General features: G+C 44.4%; 1 protein-coding gene and 1 long non-coding RNA gene across 2 annotated transcripts in view; one reads left to right on the top strand and one right to left on the bottom strand.

Moving 5' to 3' along the window:
* Positions 1 to 10,299, top strand: part of C11H7orf33 (chromosome 11 C7orf33 homolog) — a 36,570-nt gene extending 26,271 nt beyond the window's left edge. Inside the window, 4 exon segments of the mRNA XM_078341986.1 lie at positions 8,949 to 9,021; positions 9,024 to 9,053; positions 9,056 to 9,204; positions 10,231 to 10,299. Coding sequence (XP_078198112.1) covers positions 8,949 to 9,021; positions 9,024 to 9,053; positions 9,056 to 9,204; positions 10,231 to 10,299 — 321 coding nt within the window.
* LOC118143753 (uncharacterized) lies at positions 881 to 5,460 on the bottom strand. The gene is made up of 3 exons (XR_004728154.3): positions 5,122 to 5,460; positions 2,923 to 2,983; positions 881 to 1,910 (listed from the first exon to the last, which is right to left on the bottom strand). It is a non-coding gene; the product is annotated as an uncharacterized LOC118143753 (long non-coding RNA).
* Positions 10,300 to 21,496: the final 11,197 nt, after the last annotated feature.

Here is a 21,496-nt window from a genome sequence, read left to right as displayed (position 1 = left end):
GCCTGTAATCCCAGCACTTTGGGAGGCTGAGGCGGGTGGATCACGAGGTCAACAGATCGAGACCATCCTGGTCAACATGGTGAAACCCCGTCTCTACTAAAAATTACAAAAAAAATTAGCTGGGCACGGTGGCGCGTGCCTGTAATCCCAGCTACTCAGGAGGCTGAGGCAGGAGAATTGCCTGAACCCAGGGGGCGGAGGTTGCGGTGAGCCAAGATTGTGCCATTGCACTCCAGCCTGGGTAGCAAGAGCGAAACTCCGTCTCAAAAAAAAAAAAAATTTTGCTGGGCATGGTGGTGTGCACCTGTAATCACAGCTACTCAGGAGGCTGAGGCAGGAGAATTGCTTGAACCTGGGAGATGGAGTTTGCAGTGAGCCGAGATCATACCACTGCACTCCAGCCTGGTGACAGAGTGAGACTCTGTCTAAAAAAAAAAAAAAAATTTAAAATTTATGCAGCAGACACAAAAATCATGTGTAGGGGAAGAAAACTAATTGTTTCTTCAATCCTAATAGGTTTTTTTTTTTTTTTAATAGAGTCTTGCTCTGTTGCCCAGGCTGGAGTACAGTGGCATGATCTCGGCTCACTGCAAACTCTACCTCCCAGGTTCAATTGATTCTCCTGCCTCAGCCTCCCAAGTAGCTGGGATTACAGGCACCCACCACCATGCCTGGCTAATTTGTGTATTTTTAGTAGACACGGGGTTTCACCATGTTGGCCAGGCTAGTCTCAAACTCCGGACCTCCTGCCTCGGGCTCCCAACATGCTGGGATTACAGGCATGAGCCACCGTGCCTGGCCCCTCATAGGTTCTTAGTTGAAATAGACCCCACAAAAAAAAAGATTAATAAGAGAAAAAGAAGTTTATTAACATGTACATCTCACGTCTACATAAGAGACACCCAGGGAAGTAGTTCTCAAAGAAGTAGCTTTGAATTCCAGCTTGTACAGCATCTTCAACAAAGAATAATGATTTTTAGAGAAGTGACAGGACAAAGGAAAAGGACTGTGGGTCTCTAGAGGGGGCTTCTTGGTGGGGAAGCAACTAACTGGCAGATAAAAGCAAGTTGGTAAAGCATGTTCAGGTAGATTTCCTCTGGTTCCAACACCCAGCAGATAATGGTCTAAAACTGTCTTCAGTGGTTAACCTTTGCTCTCCCTGGTAAGAGAAAGGGACAGGATGCTCTTCATCTTTGTCAATCTCTGTCCTGCATTTAAGCAAATGGGGGGCAGAGAGCTTTCCTGCATCTCTTCCTTCTTAATTTTCTTCAGCTCAACAATCTTCTTTCTTTTGGAGTGGCATATTCTGGACTCCCACACATGTCTGGAAGCAATCATCAATTTTCCTAGAACGTAGATTTATTCATTAAAAAGAGACAAGGAAGTACTGCTTAGGAGGTCAGTTTTATGTAGCTACAGGACTTCGGGAAAGAACAGATTCCTGCTGCTTGATTTTAGGCAGTAAATTCTCCTTATCTGACTGATCAGAACACCACAGTCTTTAGAAAAATAGGACTCAAAAAATATTTTTCTTTGAGTTTTTTGACCAATCTTAAAAAAAATAAAAATAAAATCCTGCAGTATATTTTCACTTAGGAACCACCAATAAATATATTTTTTGTCTGTTACCATAAGAAAGTATGTCAGGTTCAAGTATGTTTCTTTAATTGTACCCGAGTGAGCCTGATATTTCTTCTTTTTTGTATTTCTTTATTCTTTCTTCCTCTTAATACATTTTTCTTCCTTCTTTCTTGGCTCCAAACCCCTTTGTTTTCTCCCTTTCCTAATTGATGATTTTTTTTCCATTCTTCAGCCACGGGTGCCCAGTAAAATGGCCTTCAATCCCCGCTTTCACTTCCAGCATATTCCCTTACTCCCTCTCAACACCAATGAAAAGGTTTTGTTCATTCCTGCTTAAAGAAATAGATGGAGGAAAATGAGATCTTTCTACACAGAAAGATGAGTACCTGGAAATTACTAATTAACCAGAAATTCTGTCAATAATGACTCCCCTCCCCTGGCCCGCCAAAGTGACTCCAATAATCACTCAAGTGGGCTTTACTTAAGAGCTGATTTCCACTTCCCATCTAAATTGCAAGGAGGCCAGGCGTGGTGGCTCACACCTGTAATCCCAGCACTTTGGGAGGCCAAGGCAGGCAGATCACCTGAGGTCAAGAGTTCCAGACCAGCCTGGCCAACATGAAGAAACCCTGTCTCTACTAAAAACTCAATAATTAGCCAGGCATGGTGGCACGTGCCTGTAATCTCAGCTACTTGGGGAGACTGAGGCAGGAGAATTACTTGAACCCAGGAAGCAGAGGTTGCAGTGAAATTGCACCTCTGCACTCCAGCCTGGGTGACAGTGAAACTCCATCTCAAGAAATAAATACATTGCAAGGAAAGGCAAAACACATCTCACTGTGAATGTGGCTTGTCTATTTGCTGTATAAACAGCCCTATTACCCTCTAGTGTGAAGCATCAGGTCCTGCTAAGAGTGTGGGTGGAAAGTCCTCTTTGGGAAACCTGGCTCTGCATTTCTTTTTTTTTTTTTTTTTTTTTTTTTGAGATGGAGTCTGGCTCTGTTGCCCAGACTGGAGGATGCAGTGGCGTGATCTCAGCTCGCTGGAACCTCCACCTCCTGGGTTCAAACAATTCACCTGCCTCAGCCTCCAGAGTAGCTGAGATTACAGGCACGTGCCACCACACCCAGCTAATTTTTGTATTTTTAGTAGAGATGGGGTTTCACCATGTTGGCCACACTGGTCTCAAAATCCTGACCTCAGGTGATCAGCGCATCTCAGCCTCCCACAGTGCTGGGGTTACAGGTGTGAGCCACCGCCCCTGGCTAGGAAACAGGGCTTTGCTTTAGCAAATATTGTCACCCGTCTGTGCTGCAATCAGAGCTTCTGGCCCATTCTTACCTGAGGAAGCGAGGTTTTCGTGTGTATGGAACAGAAAATGTCTTTCACATTTTTAGAGATGCTATTTTGAAAAAAAAAAAAATTGTTTTAATCAGGCCCAGTGTAATGGAGAAGAGGCAGAACATAAACAAGATCTAGAACAGATACAGTACTAACTCCCACCCCAGAGTACCAGCACTAGTAAAATGAGATACAATGTTTCCAGCTTGACAGGGTCTCTGTTACAAACCATTCTGACACTCCTGGGCACAGAGCTAGTCTAAACATTCATGCGGCTCTTCAATTCTATTTTGGCTCCTGTATCAGCAGAGATGAAGAGGAAAACGATGGCAGGGTGTGTGGGCCTGCTTTCAGATAGAGTAACAGAAAACCCCACTGAAAGGTCTTTCCAAAAAGGAAATAGACTTATTCATAAAAAGAATATCAAAGATAAAGCAGACTTTTGGATACCCTCAATGATGTTAGCAACAGCTCAGGTTTTCAAATCCCAGCTCCACAATCTACACTGACATCCTCATCTTGAAGTTGGCTCTCCTCCTAGGTGTAAAGTGGCTGCCAATAACAACCTGACTTTCTAAGGAGGGAGGAAGGACTTTCTTGGAAATCACAAGCAAATCTCTCCTCGAGGCTCTGCAGCCAGAACTTGGTCACATTTCCATTTCTAAACCAATTCCTGGCAAAAGGGAACATATTATCCTTAAATTATTTTAGCCCAGGATAAGCTTTCCCTCTGATGCTTGGCTGCTTAAGGGAGGGTGGAGGCTTCGACGAAGTCAGGGCTCTGTTTGAAGAAAAAGGAGAAATGCTGAGTGGGCCACCAACAGTGTCCCCTATCTGGAGGGAGAGTCTTCGCTGAGTAGGAGCTTGAAATGGCTAAGTTAAAAACAGAAGTATGGGCCCAGTGCAGTGGCTCATGCCTGTAATCCCAGCACTTTGGGAGGTTGAGGCAGGTGGATCACGAGGTCAGGAGTTCAAGACCAACCTGGCCAACATAGTGAAACCCATCTTTACTAAAATACAAAAAACTAGCTGGGCGTGGTGGTACGTGCTTGTAGTCCCAGCTACTCAGGAGGCTGAGGCAGGGGAACCCAGGAGGCAGAGGTTGCAGTGAGGCAAGATCACACCACTCCCTCCAGCCTGGACCACAGAGTGAGACTCTGTCTTTAAAAAAAAAAGAAAAAAGGAAACATCTGAGGACGCTTCCAACTAGCAGATTCCAAGAAGATGCAATAATGCCTGATCCCAAATCCATTCCTTCATCAGTCTCAGCTGAAGCCCTGTGTAATGTCAGGACGCTGTGCAGGTTCTTCAAGAGGTATAAAGATAAATAAAAATGGTTCTGTCTGGACTTTATTGCACGGTGAGAGTCGTATGAACTATCTATAAGTAACGATAAAAGGTAGAATCACTTTGTGGGAAGTTAGATCCACGAATAAGACTTCTGTGACGGTTAATACTGAGTGTCAACTAGATCGTATTGAAGGATGCAAAGTGTTGGTCCTGGGTGTGTCTGTGAGGGTGTCGCCACAGGAGATTAATATTCGAGTCAGTGGGCTGGGGAGGCAGACGCACCCTTCATCTGGTGGGCTCCATCGAATCAGCTGCCAGCGCAGCTAGAATATAAAATAAAGCAGGCAGAAAACATGAAAAGACTAGACTGGCCTAGCCTCCCAGCCTACATTTTTCTCCCATGCTGGACCCTTCCTGCCCTTGAATATCAGACTCCAATTCTTCAGTTTTAGGACTCAAACTGGCTCTCCTTGCTCCTCAGCCTGCAGACAGCCTATTGTGGGACCTTGTGATTTTTTTAATACATATATATGTATTTATAATAGTATACATATATGTAATATATCATATGTAATATATAATATTATACAATAGGATATATGTATATACATATACATATTATATGATATATATAATATTATATATCCTATTCGTTCTGTCCCCCTAGAGAACCCTGACTAATAAACTTCCAAGGAGGGAGATCACTTCTGAGAAAATTAAGAGGAATGGCAGCAAGAAGGAGGTGGCTTCTGAGCCAAGCCTTATGAGAGAACAAATTTTACATAGTCGGGAGCAAGTATTCCTCCATAAATGGACAGCACAGGGGTGGGGCTAGTTTAAAAACCAGATGAAGGAATTATCTTCAGCATAAATTGCTCCCCCACCAAAAGGACAAAGTGTCTGACTCACCATCCTAGTGACTTGACAGATGTTCTCCTTCCACGCCACAATCCATCCTCATTCCTCTCCACCATGTTCTGTGGCCCCAGAGGCTGGCCTTACGGACTGTATCAACTAGGCCACCTTGTTCCTGGTGTGAGTTGGGTTCAGCTAAGATGCGCGGGCAGGAGATGACAGAGTGAGAGGAAAGAGAGTTGGAGGTATGATTCCTCCAGTCTCCTCCTTGCCAGACTACAGGTGGGCAGAAGCCATGTTCCTCTAGCAAAAGCACAGCGTTCCCTCATCAGCCCTTCCCTATAACTAGTGACATGGGAGCTGGGCAGGGAAACGCTGGGTAGAGAAGGGCCAGACCCCTGGCGAGGGCTTCACCCTCAAGCCTATGTCGCGGACCTAAGTGAGAACAGGCACTCCTGTTTTCATGCCCAAATGTTGCATTTTCCAAGACTGCTCTGGCCCACCAAGCCCCCCATCCTGTGCCCATATAAACCCAAGATCTTAGTGGGTACGTACACACACAAGCAGCTGAAGGTCAAGACCAGCAGGCCAGCGACAGCAGAATGATGCAGCAGAGAAAAAAAAGAGGGACATCAGGATGCTGAGGGAAGGTCAGCCAGGGCTAGTTGGAGAAGGGTTGGCTTCTGGGCAGCTCAATTCCAGGGAAGATTATTTTCCCCACCCCTCCACCTTCTGACTCCCCATCCATCTCACTGAGCACCACCTCCACCTCTCAGTAAAACCTTGCACTCATCTTTCGAGCCCACGTGTGATCCAATTCTCCCAGGACACTGGGCCAGAGCTCAGGATACAGAGGCTGTCACACTGGCCCTCTGCCCTTATAATAAGGCAGAGGGTCCATTGACTAGCCGATTAGCTGACTAGCACACAAGCCATCTGCAGATCGCAAATCTGAAAGAGCTTGATGACATGTGCCCACCTGGGCTTCAGGAGTTGCAGATACCCACCCCTAGATACTGCCACATGGCCAAGAGCCCAAAGCTTTTATCTGGGCCTTTGCACCAGCCAGTTTGCATGCTCCCCCTAAAGATTTGAGCTTCAGGGCAACCAAGCAGGTGAGCCACACCCAATTGCATATCCTGCCAGGAGAATCAGGGAACTCTCCTGTTTCACTAGCTTTCAGTGCCTGTTCCCTCCCTGTCCACCACGTTGGGATAGCAGCCTTGTAGCACTGCCAGCCCTGGGGGCTCCATCATGATGTCTGGTTTCCTTGCACGATCAATGCCTCTATAGAAAAGGCCCTTGATTAAATTATCCCCATCAGCCCTTCTGAATATTCTACCTGCTTCCTGCCTGGACGATGACTGACAGAGACCTTTGAGGTCAACTGAAGTTAGCCAGTGATTTTTGTAAAAATTTCCATTGCTGTTGTCTTATTTATTGGTTCTAAGTATCTTATTTCCTCATCTTCTAAGCATGGTATTAATAATAAACTTCCCACCAGATCTATAAGTTTTAACTCTTTCATCTCTACCTTGAAGAGTAAGATGTTTCTTTCATAACGCTGGAACTATACAAATAACAGAAGAAAAAGCAGACAAATTGGACTTTATCAAAATTAAAATCTTTGGTGCTACAAAATGTATCATCAAGAAAGTGAAAAGCCACCTGCAGAATGGGAGAAAATACTTGCAAATCATATCTGCTAAGGGACTTATATCCGAAATATTGAATTCTTACAACTCAATAATAATCCAGTGTTTTTAATGGGCAAAGGAAATGAATAGATATGTCTCCAGAAAAGATCACAAATAGTCCATGTGTACATGAAGAGATATGCAACATCATTAGCTAGCTGAGATATGCAAATCAAAGAGAATTAAAACCACTTCATCCCCAGTAGGATGGCTATAACTAAAAAGGCAAGTAATAACAAGTGTTGGCTGGTGAGGATGTGGAGAAATTGACACCCTCACGCATTGCCAGTGGGAGTATAGGGTGGTGCCAGCCACTTTGACACGTCCTCAAAATATTAAACATAGAGTTACTGGATCTTTTCTCTTTTATTTTTAGTTGGCACATAATATTTATGTATACAGAATGATATTTCCATACATGTATACAATGTATAGTGATCAAATCAGGGTAATCAGCATATCATCACCTAAAATATTTATCATTTCTTTGTGCCATAAACATTCCAAATCCTGTCTTCTAGTTTTTTGAGAATATAATATAAATCACAGTTAATCATCTTCACCCTACTATGCTGCAAAATCCCAGAACTCATTTCTCCTATCCAGCTGTCATTTTGTATGCATTTACCAGCTCTCCCCATAGTCTCCACCTCACCACTCTTCCCGGCCCCTAAGACCCACTCTTCTACTCTCTATTTCTATGCACTCAAATTTTCTTTTTAGCTTCCACAGATCAGGAAAACACATGATATTTATCTTTCTGTGCCTGACTGATTTCACTTAACATAATGACCCAGCAATTCCACTTCTAGGTACATACTCAAGAGAGTGAATATATGTGTCCACACAAAAACTCTGTACACAAATATATTCATAGCAGCATTATTCATAATACTTAAAAAACAGAAACAACCCAAATGTCCACCAAACGATGAATCACTAATTCGTGGCCTACCCATATGACAGACTCTTACTGTGCGATTAAAAGGAACGAGGAGCTGATTCATGCTACAATACAGTCGGACTCTGAAATCGTCATGCTAAGTGAAAGAATTCAGTCACAAAATACTACATGTATGATTCTATTTATATGAATGTCCAGATTGGCAAACCCATAGAAGTAGAACGTAGATTAGTGGTTGCCTTCGGAGATTTGGGAATTAATAGGGAGTGGCCACTAATGAGTACAGGGTTTCTTTGGGGGATGATGAGGAAGTTCAAAATTGACTGTGATGATGGTTGAACGTTTCCTTGAATATACTAAAAACCACTGTAAACCTTGAATTAGTGCACTATATGTGAGTAAAAGCTAAATAAAGACAATAAAAATTAAAATAATGTGTTTTAAAATTTTGGAGGCCGGGCACGGTGGCTCACGCCTGTAATCCCAGCACTTTGGGAGGCCGAGGCGGGTGGATCACGAGGTCAAGAGATGGAGACCATCCTGGTCAACATGGTGAAACCCCATCTCTACTAAGAATACAAAAAATTTGCTGGGCATGGTGGTAATATAGGTGAGTAGCCCAGCTACTCAGCTACTCAGGAGGCTGAGGCCGGAGAATTGCCTGAGCCGAGGAGGCATGAGCCGAGATCACGCCATTGCACTCCAGCCAGGGTAACAAGAGCGAAACTCCATTTCATAAAAAAAAAAAAAAAAATTTGGAACCAACTAATTCTAAAAGCCAATGTTGCCAAAATTTCCAAAATACATTTGTCTGTAATCTTTAGGCCATTTCCTGTGTCTGACAGCTACTTAGCAGCCTCAAAATAAATGTGAGAACAAATTAGTAGCTTATCAATCACCATCTTTCCACCTTTTAACCCATGTTTGTTTTTTCTTTTCTTGTTCTTTTTTTTTGAGAGGGAGTTTCGCTTCTGTTGCCCAGGCTGGAGTACAATGGTCACATGTGCCCACCTGGGCTTTGGGAGTTGTGATCTTGTTTCACCACAACCTCTGCCTCCCGGGTTCAAGCAATTCCCATGCTTCAGCCTCCTGAGTAGCTGCGATTGTAGGCACCCACCATTCCCTGCTAATTTTGTATTTTGAGTAAAGACAGGGGGTTCTCTATGTTAGTCAGGCTGGTCTCGAACTCCCAACCTCAGGTGATCCACCTGCCTCAGCCTCCCAAAGTGCTGGGATTACAGGCACGAGCCACTGCACCCGGCCTTGTTTGTTTTTTCCAGAAGCCAAACCCACACCAAAACATGAAGAGGGGAATGGAATTTATTGCTCCTCTATCAGCTCCCACCAAATCTGGATCCCAAGGCATTTTCTTTCTCAAGGTCCCACAATGCCCAGAGAACAGTTAGAATCAGGCCAGGCACCAGGATGGGCTTGTCCTCAGATCCAGTCAGCACCTTATCTTCCAAATACCTAGCTCTGCTAACTCTCTCTTACAAGCCTGGGAGGAGAGTGACTAGTTCCCACCTAAACATAAGGTCTGAAGGGTCTTAGCACCTACAAGTTTAAGGAACCCCACAGGAAACTCTGAAACTTCCATGAAAATGAAGACTTGGAGGGACTGTTGCATTCTTGCATGCCTGGCTATTTCATATTCTCTGAATATCCAGCATGAAACTGATCTGATCACATGCTTTTCAGCCAAAGTGGTTTATGTGAGGCTAAAAGAAAACACCCCTTATCAAGATACTGTGAAAGCAGCTTCTCCATTATATTAATGACAACTAGTGTTATCAAGAGAACATAAGGCAACTTTAACAAAAGAAGAGCTCACTAAAGAGGATCCTGTATGGAAATGGTTCATGCAAATGCAATTTCAGAGCTGGCATTATACTTGCAGAGGGGTTCTCTACAGGAAGCTATGGCTTCAGTCTGTCGGGCGCCTGGACAACCGCTCAGCACGTAAAGCTCCATGAAATCGGTGCCTCAAACCACAGTATCTCTGAAGGAACTCCTAACTTAAAAAGTATTCCATCAATAGTAAGGATTTTTAAACTTTAGCTTAAACATTTTAAATACTGTTAGTAGTAATAAAGCAATGAGATTTCTCTAAAATTATTGTTGCCTGTATCACTTTAAATCTTTGACATAAATGAAAACTTGCATGGAAAATGCTAAAGTTCTAAGCAAATCAAATAGGTTGAGCATTAATAAAAAGGAAGATGAAGTAGGTGAAATTGATTTTGGGGGGAACTGGTAGAGATAGTGATTTGTTTAAATACTTTTTAATTTTTTTATCCATTTATTTATTTTGAGACAGGGTTATGAGACTGGCTAATGTTTGTATTTTCCATAGAGAAGGGGTTTCGCCATGTTGCCCAGACTGGTCTCAAACTCCTGGGCTCAAGCGATCCAGCCACGCTGGCCTCCCAAAATGCTGGGATTACAGGCATGAGCCACCAGGCCAGGCTGAGATCGTGTTTTAAACTGTGCTATTGATGTTCTAGGGAAAAGGTAAATCAGCCTGCGATAACAGAAGTCCTTGTAATCAACAAGCAGGTATGCGGGCAGGAAGTAAGAAAACTCCAGAATTCTGTGAAGGCCACGAGGATTTCCAGAACTGGCAGCAGTTAAGAATTTTGCAGAACTAAAGAGTCACACTTCTGAATTTGTGTCAATTCTGAAATCTCTTCTTGCAAGAAGAAAGAGAAATCGCTGGAGTTATGGAAATAACAGTTGATGAAAACCCAGTAATTAGAAGCCTGAACTTTTTTTTTTTTTGAGACGGAGTTTTGCTCTTGTTACCCAGGCTGGAGTGTAATGGCGCAATCTCGGCTCACCGCAACCTCCGCCTCCTGGGTTCAGGCAATTCTCCTGTCTCAGCTTCCTGAGTAGCTGGGATTACTGGCATGCACCACCATGCTCAGCTAATTTTTTGTATTTTTAGTAGAGACGGGGTTTCACCGTGTTGACCAGGATGGTCTCGATCTCTTGACCTCGTGATCCACCCGCCTCGGCCTCCCAAAGTGCTGGGATTACAGGCGTGAGCCACCGCGCCCGGCCCAAGCCTGAACTTTTAACACTAGTGGACAGGCTGAGAATTCTCTTTGATCATGAGCCCAGGTTCCATGTGCACCAACAGGAATCTGTGCAGCATTTGTGCATTGGCGTGGGGCCCAGGAGAGGACCACAGATGACAAGACACCATTTGTTTAAACTGGGACGCTCTAAAGGGAGAGGCAGATCCCCAGGGGACTTGGATAGCGATGTTTCACTCACCATTGTCTGCTGTGTGTTCCCAGTGATGAGACTGTAGAGTGTACACCTGAACCACACTGTCATTTAGGATATTATTTATAATATCTGGCGTGTCTAAGTAAAACATGCATTCAGTGAAACATGCCATGCAACTTATCTCATTGTGTGGATTTCATTCTTCTCAGTTAATTATTTTATGGTTTTTTCTTTTTTTTTTTTAAGCCAAGTTTCACTCTTGTCATCCAAGCTGGAGTGCAATGGTGCAATCTCTGCTCTCTGCAACCTCTGCCTCCTGGGTTCAAGCCATTCTCCTGCCTCAGCCTCCCATGTAGCTGGGATTACAGGTGCCCACCACCATGCCCAGTTAATTTTTGTATTTTTGGCGGAGACAGCGTTTCACCATGTTGGCCAGGCTAGTCTCAAACTCCTGACCTCAGGTGATTCGCCCACCTCAGTCTCCCAAAGTACTGGGATTACAGGCGTGAGCCACCGTGCCTGGCCTTTTATGTTTTTTTAACGTCCCAGTTTAAACAAATGGAAATCACATGTTGGGCAAGGAGGCATGCCTGACAGGATGATCAGCATTTACAACGAAACTTGAGCACTTTAGAAAAGTACTGGCTGCTCGATTTTGCTGTGAACCTGCAAAGCTGCTCTCAGACGGAAAGTCTGCTTTAAAAGGCGGGGTCTAGAACTGGACTTTGTAAGATAGGTACAATTTGCAAAGCCTGAAGGAAGGAGAGAAGATTATTTAACAAATGAGGCGAGGTGGACTCTAATCTCTTCGAACCCAGAGAGAGACGACCTGATGAGACCAGAAGGGCTGACATGGGGAGGGGCAGAGGGGCAAGTTAAAAGAGCCAAGATCATGCTACCACACTCTGGCCTGGGTGACAGAGTGACATCCTGACATCTGTCTCAAATAATAATAATTAAATACATAGAATTATCACATGACCTAGCAGTTCCACTTATAGATATATACTCAAAAGAATTGAAAGCAGGAATTCAAACAAATACTTGTATATGCATGTTCATAGCAGCATTATTCACTACAGCCAGTTGGTGGAAACAACCCAAATGTCCATCAACTGATGAATGATGAACAAAATGTGGCATATCCATACGATGGAATATTATTTGGTCATGAAAAGGAATGAAGTAATGTACATGCTCCAGTGCACACGAAACTCGGAAACACTACGCTAAGTGAAAGAAACCTGTCACAAAAGATCACACATTGTATGATTCCAGTTATATAAAATACACAGAGTAAGTCAATTCACAGAGACAGATCACAGATGGGTGGTTGCCTGGGGCTGAAGGGAGGAAGAAATAGGGAGCTACTGCTTAATGGGAACAGGGTTTCCTTTTGAGCTGATGAAAATGTTTGGGACTAGACAGAGGTGGTGGCTGCACAACACTGTGAGTGTGCCAAATGCCACTGAATTGTTCACTTACGAACAGTTAATTCTGTTAAATGACTATCACTTCAGTAAAAAATAAATTCATTTTTTGTTTTGTTTTGAGACAGAGTCCCACTCTGTCATCCAGGCTGGAGTGAGGTGGCGTGATCTCAGCTCACTGCAATCTCCCCCTCCTGGGTTCAAGTAATTCTCCTGTCTCAGCCTCCTGAGTAGCTGAGATTACAGGTACAAGCCACCATACCGAGCTATTTTTTGTGTTTTTAGTAGAGATGGAATTTCATCACGTTGGCCAGGCTGGTCTAGAACTCCTGATCTCAGGTGATCTGCCGCCTCAGTCTTCCAAAATGCTGGGATTACAGGTGTGAACCCACCGTGCCTGGCCTAATAAATAAGTTTTTAAAAAAAGTAATGGCCGGGCATGTTGGCTTGCCCCTGTAATCCTAGCTGCTCGGGAGGCTGAGACAGAAGGATCACTTGAGCCCAGGAGTTTGAGTCCAGCCTCAGCAACATAGTGAAACTCTGTTTCATAAAAGAAATTTTTTTAATTTAATATTTTTAAAAAGTAAATGAAAGTGGGCCAGGCATGGTAGCTCATGTCTGTAATCCCAGCACTTTGGGAGGCTGAGGCAGGCAGATCATGAGGTCAAGAGATCGAGACCATCCTGGCCAACATGATGAAACCCCATCTCTACTAAAAATACAAAAATTAGCTGGGCTTGGTGGCGCACGCCTGTAGTCTCAGCTACTCAGGAGGCTGCGGGAGGAGAACTGCTTGAACCCAGAGGCAGAGTTTGCAGTGAGCCGAGATCACGCCACTGCACTCCAGCCTAGTGCCTGGCGACAGAGCAAGACTCTGTCTGGAAAAAAAAAAGTAAATGAAAGTAGAAGGGATGAGGAAGTAGCAAGAAAGGGCACAGATCACCCTCACAACAGTAATCTGCATGTCAGCAGGTACAGTGTAGGAGCCCGAAAAACTAGGTGGCCATACATCAGTCCAGGGTACTCTTTAAAAAGAGTTCACTGAAAATAGAGCATAATGAGATTAAATCGAAAGTCAAGGTTATATTCCTGAAGCCTACCCACAATCCATCAGTCTAAGAGCTACTGTATCTTCATTTTTATTTCAGTGCATGTTTTTTTGTTTGGTTTTTGTTTTTCTTTCTTTTTTTTTTTTTTTGAGACATCATTTCACTCTTGTCGCCTAGGCTGGAGTGCACTGGCATGACCTCAGCTCACTGCCACCTCTGTCTCCCAGGTTCAAGTGATTCATGATTCTCCAGCCTCACCTCCAAGGTAGCTGCAGTTACAGGTACAGGCTACCACACCCAGCTAATTTTTGTATTTTTAGTAAAGATGGGGTTTCACAGTGTTGGCCAGGCTAGTCTTGAACTCCTGACCTCAAGTAGTTCAGCTGCCTCAGCCTCCCAAAGTGCTGGGATTACAGGTGTGAGCCACTGGCCCGGTCCAGTGTGGTTTTGATAATGCATTTCTTGGAAAACACTGACTTAAACAGACCCTTTCCCTGACACTCACTCTACTCATAAAAGCACCTTGATTTGACAGAATGAACTCCTCTTTTAGTTTCTTCTTGTTGAACTGGGCACATGACCAGCTTGAAAAGAGAATCACTTGACTGCAGCTGGGACTGTCAGGGACCTTCCCCCTTGAGACACTGCTGTTAGTCAGATGAGAAAGCACTTGTGGAAGGACGTCCTGGCAGGAGTGATGACCTGCACTGTCCCCTCCTGGCCCACACTGTCCCTTCCTGAGCCACACCATTCCTTCCTGGCCCACATTGTCCCAACCAGGGCCCAGATTCACCAAGTCAGGCTGCCTGCTGGGCTCGACCTGCACCTCCTCCCGCTGCGTCCACTTCCTCACGTGGTTGGTGCTCTTCTTTCTAATTCGGCCCCTTTTTTGGAAACTGTCATATTGAGTGCATAGGAGGGGACATCCTGCCAGTTTCAGATGCAGTTTGGCCACTTCTTTACTCTGTGATAATACTGTATTCGTCAGCAAGGGTTGCCCGGCAAGGTACCACAGACTGCGATTGGGGGATGGGCTTAACCAACAGGCGCACATATCCTCACAGTTCCGAAGGATGGGAATCAGAGACCACGGCATGGGCAGAGCCTTCGGAGGCCCTTTGGCTTGTAGAGAGCCATTCTCTCTGCAGCCTCACATGCACGTCCCTCTGTGTATGTCTGTATCCTAATCTCTTCCTCCTATGAAGAGACCAGTCGCACTGGATTAGGGTCTACTCCTATGACCTTGTGTTAACTTAATTACCTTTTTAAAGGCGCTATCTCCAAATACAGTTGCATTTTGAGGTACTAGGGGTCAGGACTTCAGTATATGAATTTTCGGGAGGCAATTCAGCTGATAATAATTGTATTTGTCTGTTTTCACACTACTCTAAAGAAATCCCCGAGACCTGGTAATTTATAAACGAAAGAGGTTTAATTGTCTGGGTGCGGTGGCTGACTCCTATAATCCCAGCACTTTGGGAAGCTGAGGCGGGCAGATCACCCGAAGTCAGGAGTTCTAAACCAGCCTGGCCAACGTGGTGAAACCTGGTCTCACTAAAAATACAAAAATTAGCTGGGCATGGTAGTGGGCATCTGTAATCTCAGCTACTCGGGAGACTGAGACAGGGAGAATTGCTTGAACCCAGAAGGCAGAGGTTTCAGTGAGCCAAGATTGTGCCATTGCACTCCAGCCTGGGCAACAGAGTGAGACTCTGTCTCCAGAAAAAAAAAGGTTTAATTGACTCACAGTTCTGCATGATTGGGAGGCCTCAGGAAACTTACAATCAAGGCGGAAGGGGAAGCAGACACCTTCTTCACAAGGCCACAGGCAAGAGAGAGCATGCAAAATGAGGTTGTGCCATGCTTTAAAACCATCAGCTCTCAGGAGAACTCACTATCATGAGAACAGCACGGGGGAACCGCCCCCATGATCCAATCACCTCCCTCCCTTGACACATGGGAATTACAGGTCCCTCCCTCAACATGTGAGGATTACAATTAGAAGTAAGATTTGGGTGGGGACACAGAGCCAAACCAAATCAACAGTGACTACATTACGGAATAATAACAACGACAGCTTCCAGAGATAGCTGTGTTGCAGGCACTGTCCCAAGTTCTTACATGTATTATTTCATTAATCTTCTAGGACAACAGTTGTAAAAGAGAGGTCCTGTTTTACAGACCATCCAAAACAGCTTAGGGCCACACACAGCTAGAATGTGGGACTTGAACCCAGGCAAGCTCAAGGCTCTTGGTCAATCCATGAAAGGAGAGAAAGGAAAAAGAAGGGAGGAGGGAGGAGGAAAGGAAGGATACCAGGGACCAGAGAAGAGAAAGGCTGGGTTTCCTGCTGCTAAAGTGGGTGGGGCTCAAACTACCAACTCGAATTCTTTTTTAATTCTAACCATACGCACCAACTCTAAATTAGTAAACTGCTATGTATACATGCCCTTTTGTCCTAGAAAATGGGGTCAAACTGGTTTTTGTTGTTGTTGTTGTTGTTGTTGTTGTTTTTGAGACTGACTCTCACTCTGCCATGCAGGCTGGAGTGCAATGGCACCATCTCAGCTCACTATAACCTCCACCTCCCAGGCTCAAGCGATTCTCCTGCTTCAGTCTCCAGGGTAGCTGGGGTTACAGGCACGCACCAGCACACCCAGCTAAGTTTTGTATTTTTAGTAGAGACAGGGTTTTACCATATTGACCTGTCTGGTCTCAAACTCCTGACTTCAGATGATCCACCCACCTCGGCCTCCCAAAGTGCTGGGATTACAGGTGTGAGCCACAACACCTGTCCTACTACAAACTGTTTTATAACTACATTTTCACTTAACAAGATGTCAGTTTACTTCTATGCCTTTCCTTTGAAACACATTATTTAGTGGCTGCATCATACTCTGCTGTATGGGTGCACCATTATTTATGTAGCCAATCCACATTCATTGGACATTTGTGTTCTTTCCAATTGTGTTATCCATTTCCACATTGCTAATAAAGACATACCCAGGACTGAGTAATTTATAAAGGAAAGAGGTTTAATTGACTCACAGTTCAGCATGGCTGGGGAGTCCTCAGGAAACTTACAATCATGGTGAGAGGGGAAGCAAACACGTCCTTCTTCATATGGTGGCAGGAAGAAGTGCCGAGCAAAAGGAGGAAAAGCCCCTTATAAAACCATCAGCTCTCCTAAGACCTCACTCATTACCACAAGAACAGGATGGGGGAAACCACCGTCATGATTCCGTTATCTCCACCTGGTCCCTCCCACAGCACTTTGGGATTATGGGAACTACAATTCAAGATGAGATTTTGGTGGGGACACAGCCAAACCATATCACCAAAGACCATCATTGTATTTCAGATCTTTAAAGTATCTACAATGCTGATTTCCTTTCAATAAGTTTCTAGATGTAGACTTTTGGGATCTCTGAGAATGCAGATGTCTAAGGTTTTTGCTGTTGTTGAAACCCCTACCTACAGTGGATATGATGAACAAAAGATTTTTAGGATGGAAGAAATTTGCATATTTAATCTCTCAAGCCAATAAGGTGAAGAGGCAGAGATGAAAGATACAGGAGGAGGCTGGGCACAACGGCTCACACCTGTAATCCCAGCACTTTGGGAGGCCAAGATGGGCAGATCACTTGAGCTCAGGAGTTGGAGATCAGTCTGGGCAACATGGTAAAACCCTCTCTAGTAAAAATGCAAAAATTAGCTGGGAGTCAGGGAGGGAGCCTGTAGCCCAGCTACTTGGGAAGCTGAGGTGGGAGGATCTCTTGAGCCCAGAAGATCAAGGCGGCAGTAAGCTAAGATTGCACCACTGCACTCCAGCCTCAGCACAGGGAGTGAGACCCTGTCAAAAGAAAGAGAGAGTGAGAGAAAGAAAGGAAGGAAAAAAGGATGGAAGAAAGGAAAAGAAAGGAAAGAAGAAAGAAAGAAAGAAAGAAAGAAAGAAAGAAAGAAAGAAAGAAAGAAGGAAAGAAAGAAAGAAAGAAAGAAGAGAAAGAAAGGAAGGAGGGAAGGAGGGAGTGAGGGAAGGAGGAAGGGAGGGAAGGAAGGAAGAAAAGGAAGGAAGGAAGGAAAGGAAGGGAAGGAAGGGAGAAAGAAAGAACTCATCCCTTCTGGGGCCCCTGAATGTCAGTAAAGTCCACTTCTGTATCATAAACTTGATAATACCTGTCTATTCCATCTCCTAAAGCCTCAGAAAACATACACACCTGTCTTCCTGAAGCCCTTCCTGGACACCAGAATCCTGGAACCCTACATCCTGCAATATAAGAAGCAGCTCCTTTTCTATCCCCTGAACCTGGTGAAAGCTTCTGTTTCTCAGAATCTGCCATTAACAATTTCCCTGAGTCCTACATTTTGCGATCCTCCAGTTCCCTTGATATTTCAATCTAGCAAGAGGTTTGGACAAATAGTACATACTTTTGGTTAAGTATCTGTTGACGGTGCTATAGAATTTTATTCTACCAAAAAAAGAGAACATCGTTGTACCATTCTCAAAGTTTTTCTGTAGGTTTGAAATTTTTCAAAATAAAAACTTAGTAAATGAGTAATCCAAGATTCTGCCCATATTTTTTTCTTTTTCTTTTTCTTTTTTTTTTTTTTTTTTTTTTGAGACAGAGTTTCACTCTTGTTACCCAGGCTGGAGTGCAATGGCACAATCTCGTCTCACCACAACCTCCACCTCCTGGGTTCAGGCAATTATCCTGCCTCAGCCTCCTGAGTAGCTGGGATTACAGGCACACGCCACCATGCCCAGCTAATTTTTTGTATTTTTAGAAGAGACAGGGTTTCACCATGTTGACCAGGATGGTCTCCATCTCTTGACCTTGTGATCCACCCGCCTCAGCCTCCCAAAGTGCTGGGATTACAGGCTTGAGCCACCGCGCCCAGCTCCATATTCTTTTTCAAAACAAATCAGCTTGGGGTACTATTTCCCCAGATGAAGATTCTTGGCATCTCTCAAGGAGAGGGAGACATCCCTTGGAGCCATCAGTGGCACTCAAGAACAAAACCAAACTCACTTAGCTCTAGGATCTCCCTTAGAGAAACAGAAACTGGGCATGCCAGGAGAGAGAAGTTTCCTTGGTGGATGGGCTGTGATCAGCATCCGCCCTTCCAGCTGCCCCTTTGACTCAAGCACAAGCACTCCACCTCTTTGCTGTTTCCCATGAAACCCCACTGCCACAATAGTTGGCTTCTGCTCTTGTAAGACATGTCAGTAGAGGCTTCCTGGCTGGGATGACTAAGTCTATGTGGTGTTCAGCTGGGTGTTGCCCAGTCTCCTTGTCTGGTTCTCACCTCTGTTGTGTGGTCCAGTCTGCTAGCTGTTCACTCACCTTCCTGCTAACTTACTGCTTTGCCTCATCTGGCCTTGCCCTTTAGTTCCTGGAAAGTCCCTGGCTCCTGACTGTTGTTATCTGATCTTCAACCTGATGTGTCTCTTGATTAACCTTCAGCTTTCTGCCTGCCTGATTTCAACCACTTCCTTGAATCACACACATATTCCTGATATTAAAGCACTGACCGTGCCATTCACCCACTCCTTTGGGTCTGACCAACCCTCAGCACCTCCTTGAGTTATGTCCACCCAGTCTCTCTCCAGTTCTGTTAAATGTGGCATTCATAAATTGTCCAGCCCTGCAGAGCTCACTTAAGCTATCATGTATGCTTGTCACAGCATTTGAACAAACTCAACATTCACAGATTTGGTTCTGAAACACTCTCCCTGACCTTTATCTCACACCCAGTTCTATTTACATCTTTTGTGCCTACTTCATGTGCTGTGACATCTGGTATTTTTTTATTGCATTTTTGGTTTTGGGGTACATGTGAAGAACATGCAAGATTGTTGCATAGGTACACACACATGGCAGTGTGACGTGCTGCCTTCCTCCCCATCACCTGTATCTGGCATTTTTATCCTCCTCCTGTTGTTCAGACTTTCCAGCCCCACCTCCTAGGAGGAAAGAGGGGGGTACAAGTTACATTGGTCACTAGAGGCCAATGACTTAATCAATCATGCCTATGTAATGAAGTTTCTATAAAATCCCAAAAGGAGAGAAGGTAAAATAATTTTTTTAAAAGAATTTAAAAAAAGATAGGTTAATTGAGCTTCCAAATGGCCAAACACATGGAGGTTCCTAGGTAACTGCCCAATGGGTTCGCCTTGTCCACTGCCTAGACAGCGCCAATTTCTCAAGACAGGGGAATTGCAATAGAGAAAGTAGCCACACAGAACCCAGCTGTGTGGGAGAACAGCTTTATTATTCTCAAATCAGTTTCCCTGAGCATTTGGGCATCAGAGGTTTTAACGAAAACTTAGTGGGTGGGAGAAGTCAGTGAGCCAAGAGTACTGATTGATCAGTTCAGAGACAAAATCATAGGGAGTCAAAGCTGTCTTCTTGTGCTGAGTCAGTTCCTGGGTGGGGGCCGCAAGATCAGGTAAGCCAGTTTATTGATCTGGGTGTTGCCAGCTGATCCATCAAGAGCAAGGTCTGCAAAATAGCTCGAGCACTGATCTTAGGAGCAGCTTAAGGAGGGTCAGAATCTTGTAGCCTCCAGCTGTGTGACTCCTAAACCATAATTTCTAATCCTGTGGCTAATGTTAGTCCTACAAAGGCAACGTAGTTCCCAGGCAAGAAGGAGGTCTACTTTGGGAAAGGGCTATTATCATGTTTGTTTTAAACTATAAGCTATAAGTTTCTCCCAAGTTGAGCCTGTGCCCAGGAGTGAACAAGTACAGCTTGGAGATTAGAAGCCAGATGGAATCTGTTAAGGTAGATCTCTTTCACTATCTCAGTCATAATATTGCAAAGGTGGTTTTAACTGGACGGTGGCGCACCCGGAGAGGGCATGGAAGCTCCATGCCCCTCCCACATGCCTTGCCTTATGCATCTCTTTATCTGTATCTTTTGTAATATCTTTTATAATAAACCTGTAAACATAAGTCTTTCCGTGAGGGCTGTGAGCCACTTAGCAAATTAGTCAAACCCAAGGAGCAGGTGGTGGGATCCCCAATTTATAGCTGGTGAGTCAGAAGCACAGGTAAAACAGATGGGGCTTGCGGTTGGTATCAGAAATTGGGGGGCATTCCTGTGAGATCTAAGGCTATGTCCTGGTAGATAGCATCAAAAGTGAATTGAATTAGATGACACCCAGCCAGTGTCCACTGCAGAACTGCTTGTTTGCTTGATGTGGGGGGGAAAACCCCAACACATCTGGTGTCAGAAGTGATCTGTGTTGTGAAAGTATAGGGGAGAAACTGCATTTGTTTTCTCCTATGTATTGTCAGGGGTGTGGGAATGGGGTACATTTTCTATTTCCGAGACCAGGGTTTAAGCCCACTAATGTATAATGAGCAGCTACAAATGATTTTTTAAAAATCAACAACCCAGGCTGGGCGCGATGGCTCATGCCTGTAATCCCAGCACTTTGGGAGGCCGAGGTGGGCGGACCACGAGGTCAGGAGCTAGAGACCATCCTGGCCAACTTGGTGAAACCCTGTCTTTATTAAAAATACAAAAATTAGCTGGGCATGGTGGCGGGCGCCTGTAATTCCAGCTACTCAGGAGGCTGAGGCAGGAGAATCACTTAAACCTGGGAGGTGGAGGTTGCAGTGAGCCAAGATTGTGCCACTGCACTCCAGCCTGGGCAACAGAGTGAGACTCTGTTTCAAAAAAAAAAAAAAGTTCAACAACCCAATAAAAAAGTTGGCAAAGTATAGGTAGGAATGAATGATTTACAAAACAACAAAATACAAACATATAAAAGAGATTCAGCCTCATTCATAAGACATGAATGCCAGTTAACCTACACTGAAACATCGCTTTCACCCATCAAATTGGCAAAAATCTGAGAGCTTGGTAACACTTCCTGTCCCTGAGGCCATCAGAAAACACACCCTCTCACACATTGTTGGTAGAAATGTAAATTGGTCAAACCCCTGTGGCAAGGCAGCAGTATCTATCAAAATTATAAAGCATGTTCTCTTCCAGCAGTCCTGTTACTAGAAATTTATTTTATGAATATTCCCACGTAAGTGTGAAGTGATCAGTGATAAGGTTATTTATTCCAATATGTTTATTAGAGAATATTCAATATTTGATCAAA

This window comes from Callithrix jacchus, chromosome 11 (assembly GCF_049354715.1).
Source record: "Callithrix jacchus isolate 240 chromosome 11, calJac240_pri, whole genome shotgun sequence".
In the NCBI taxonomy this organism is placed as follows: Eukaryota; Metazoa; Chordata; class Mammalia; order Primates; family Cebidae; genus Callithrix; species Callithrix jacchus.
Note: the sequence above shows the minus strand (reverse complement) of the source record. Positions and strands in the feature narration are given on the sequence as shown.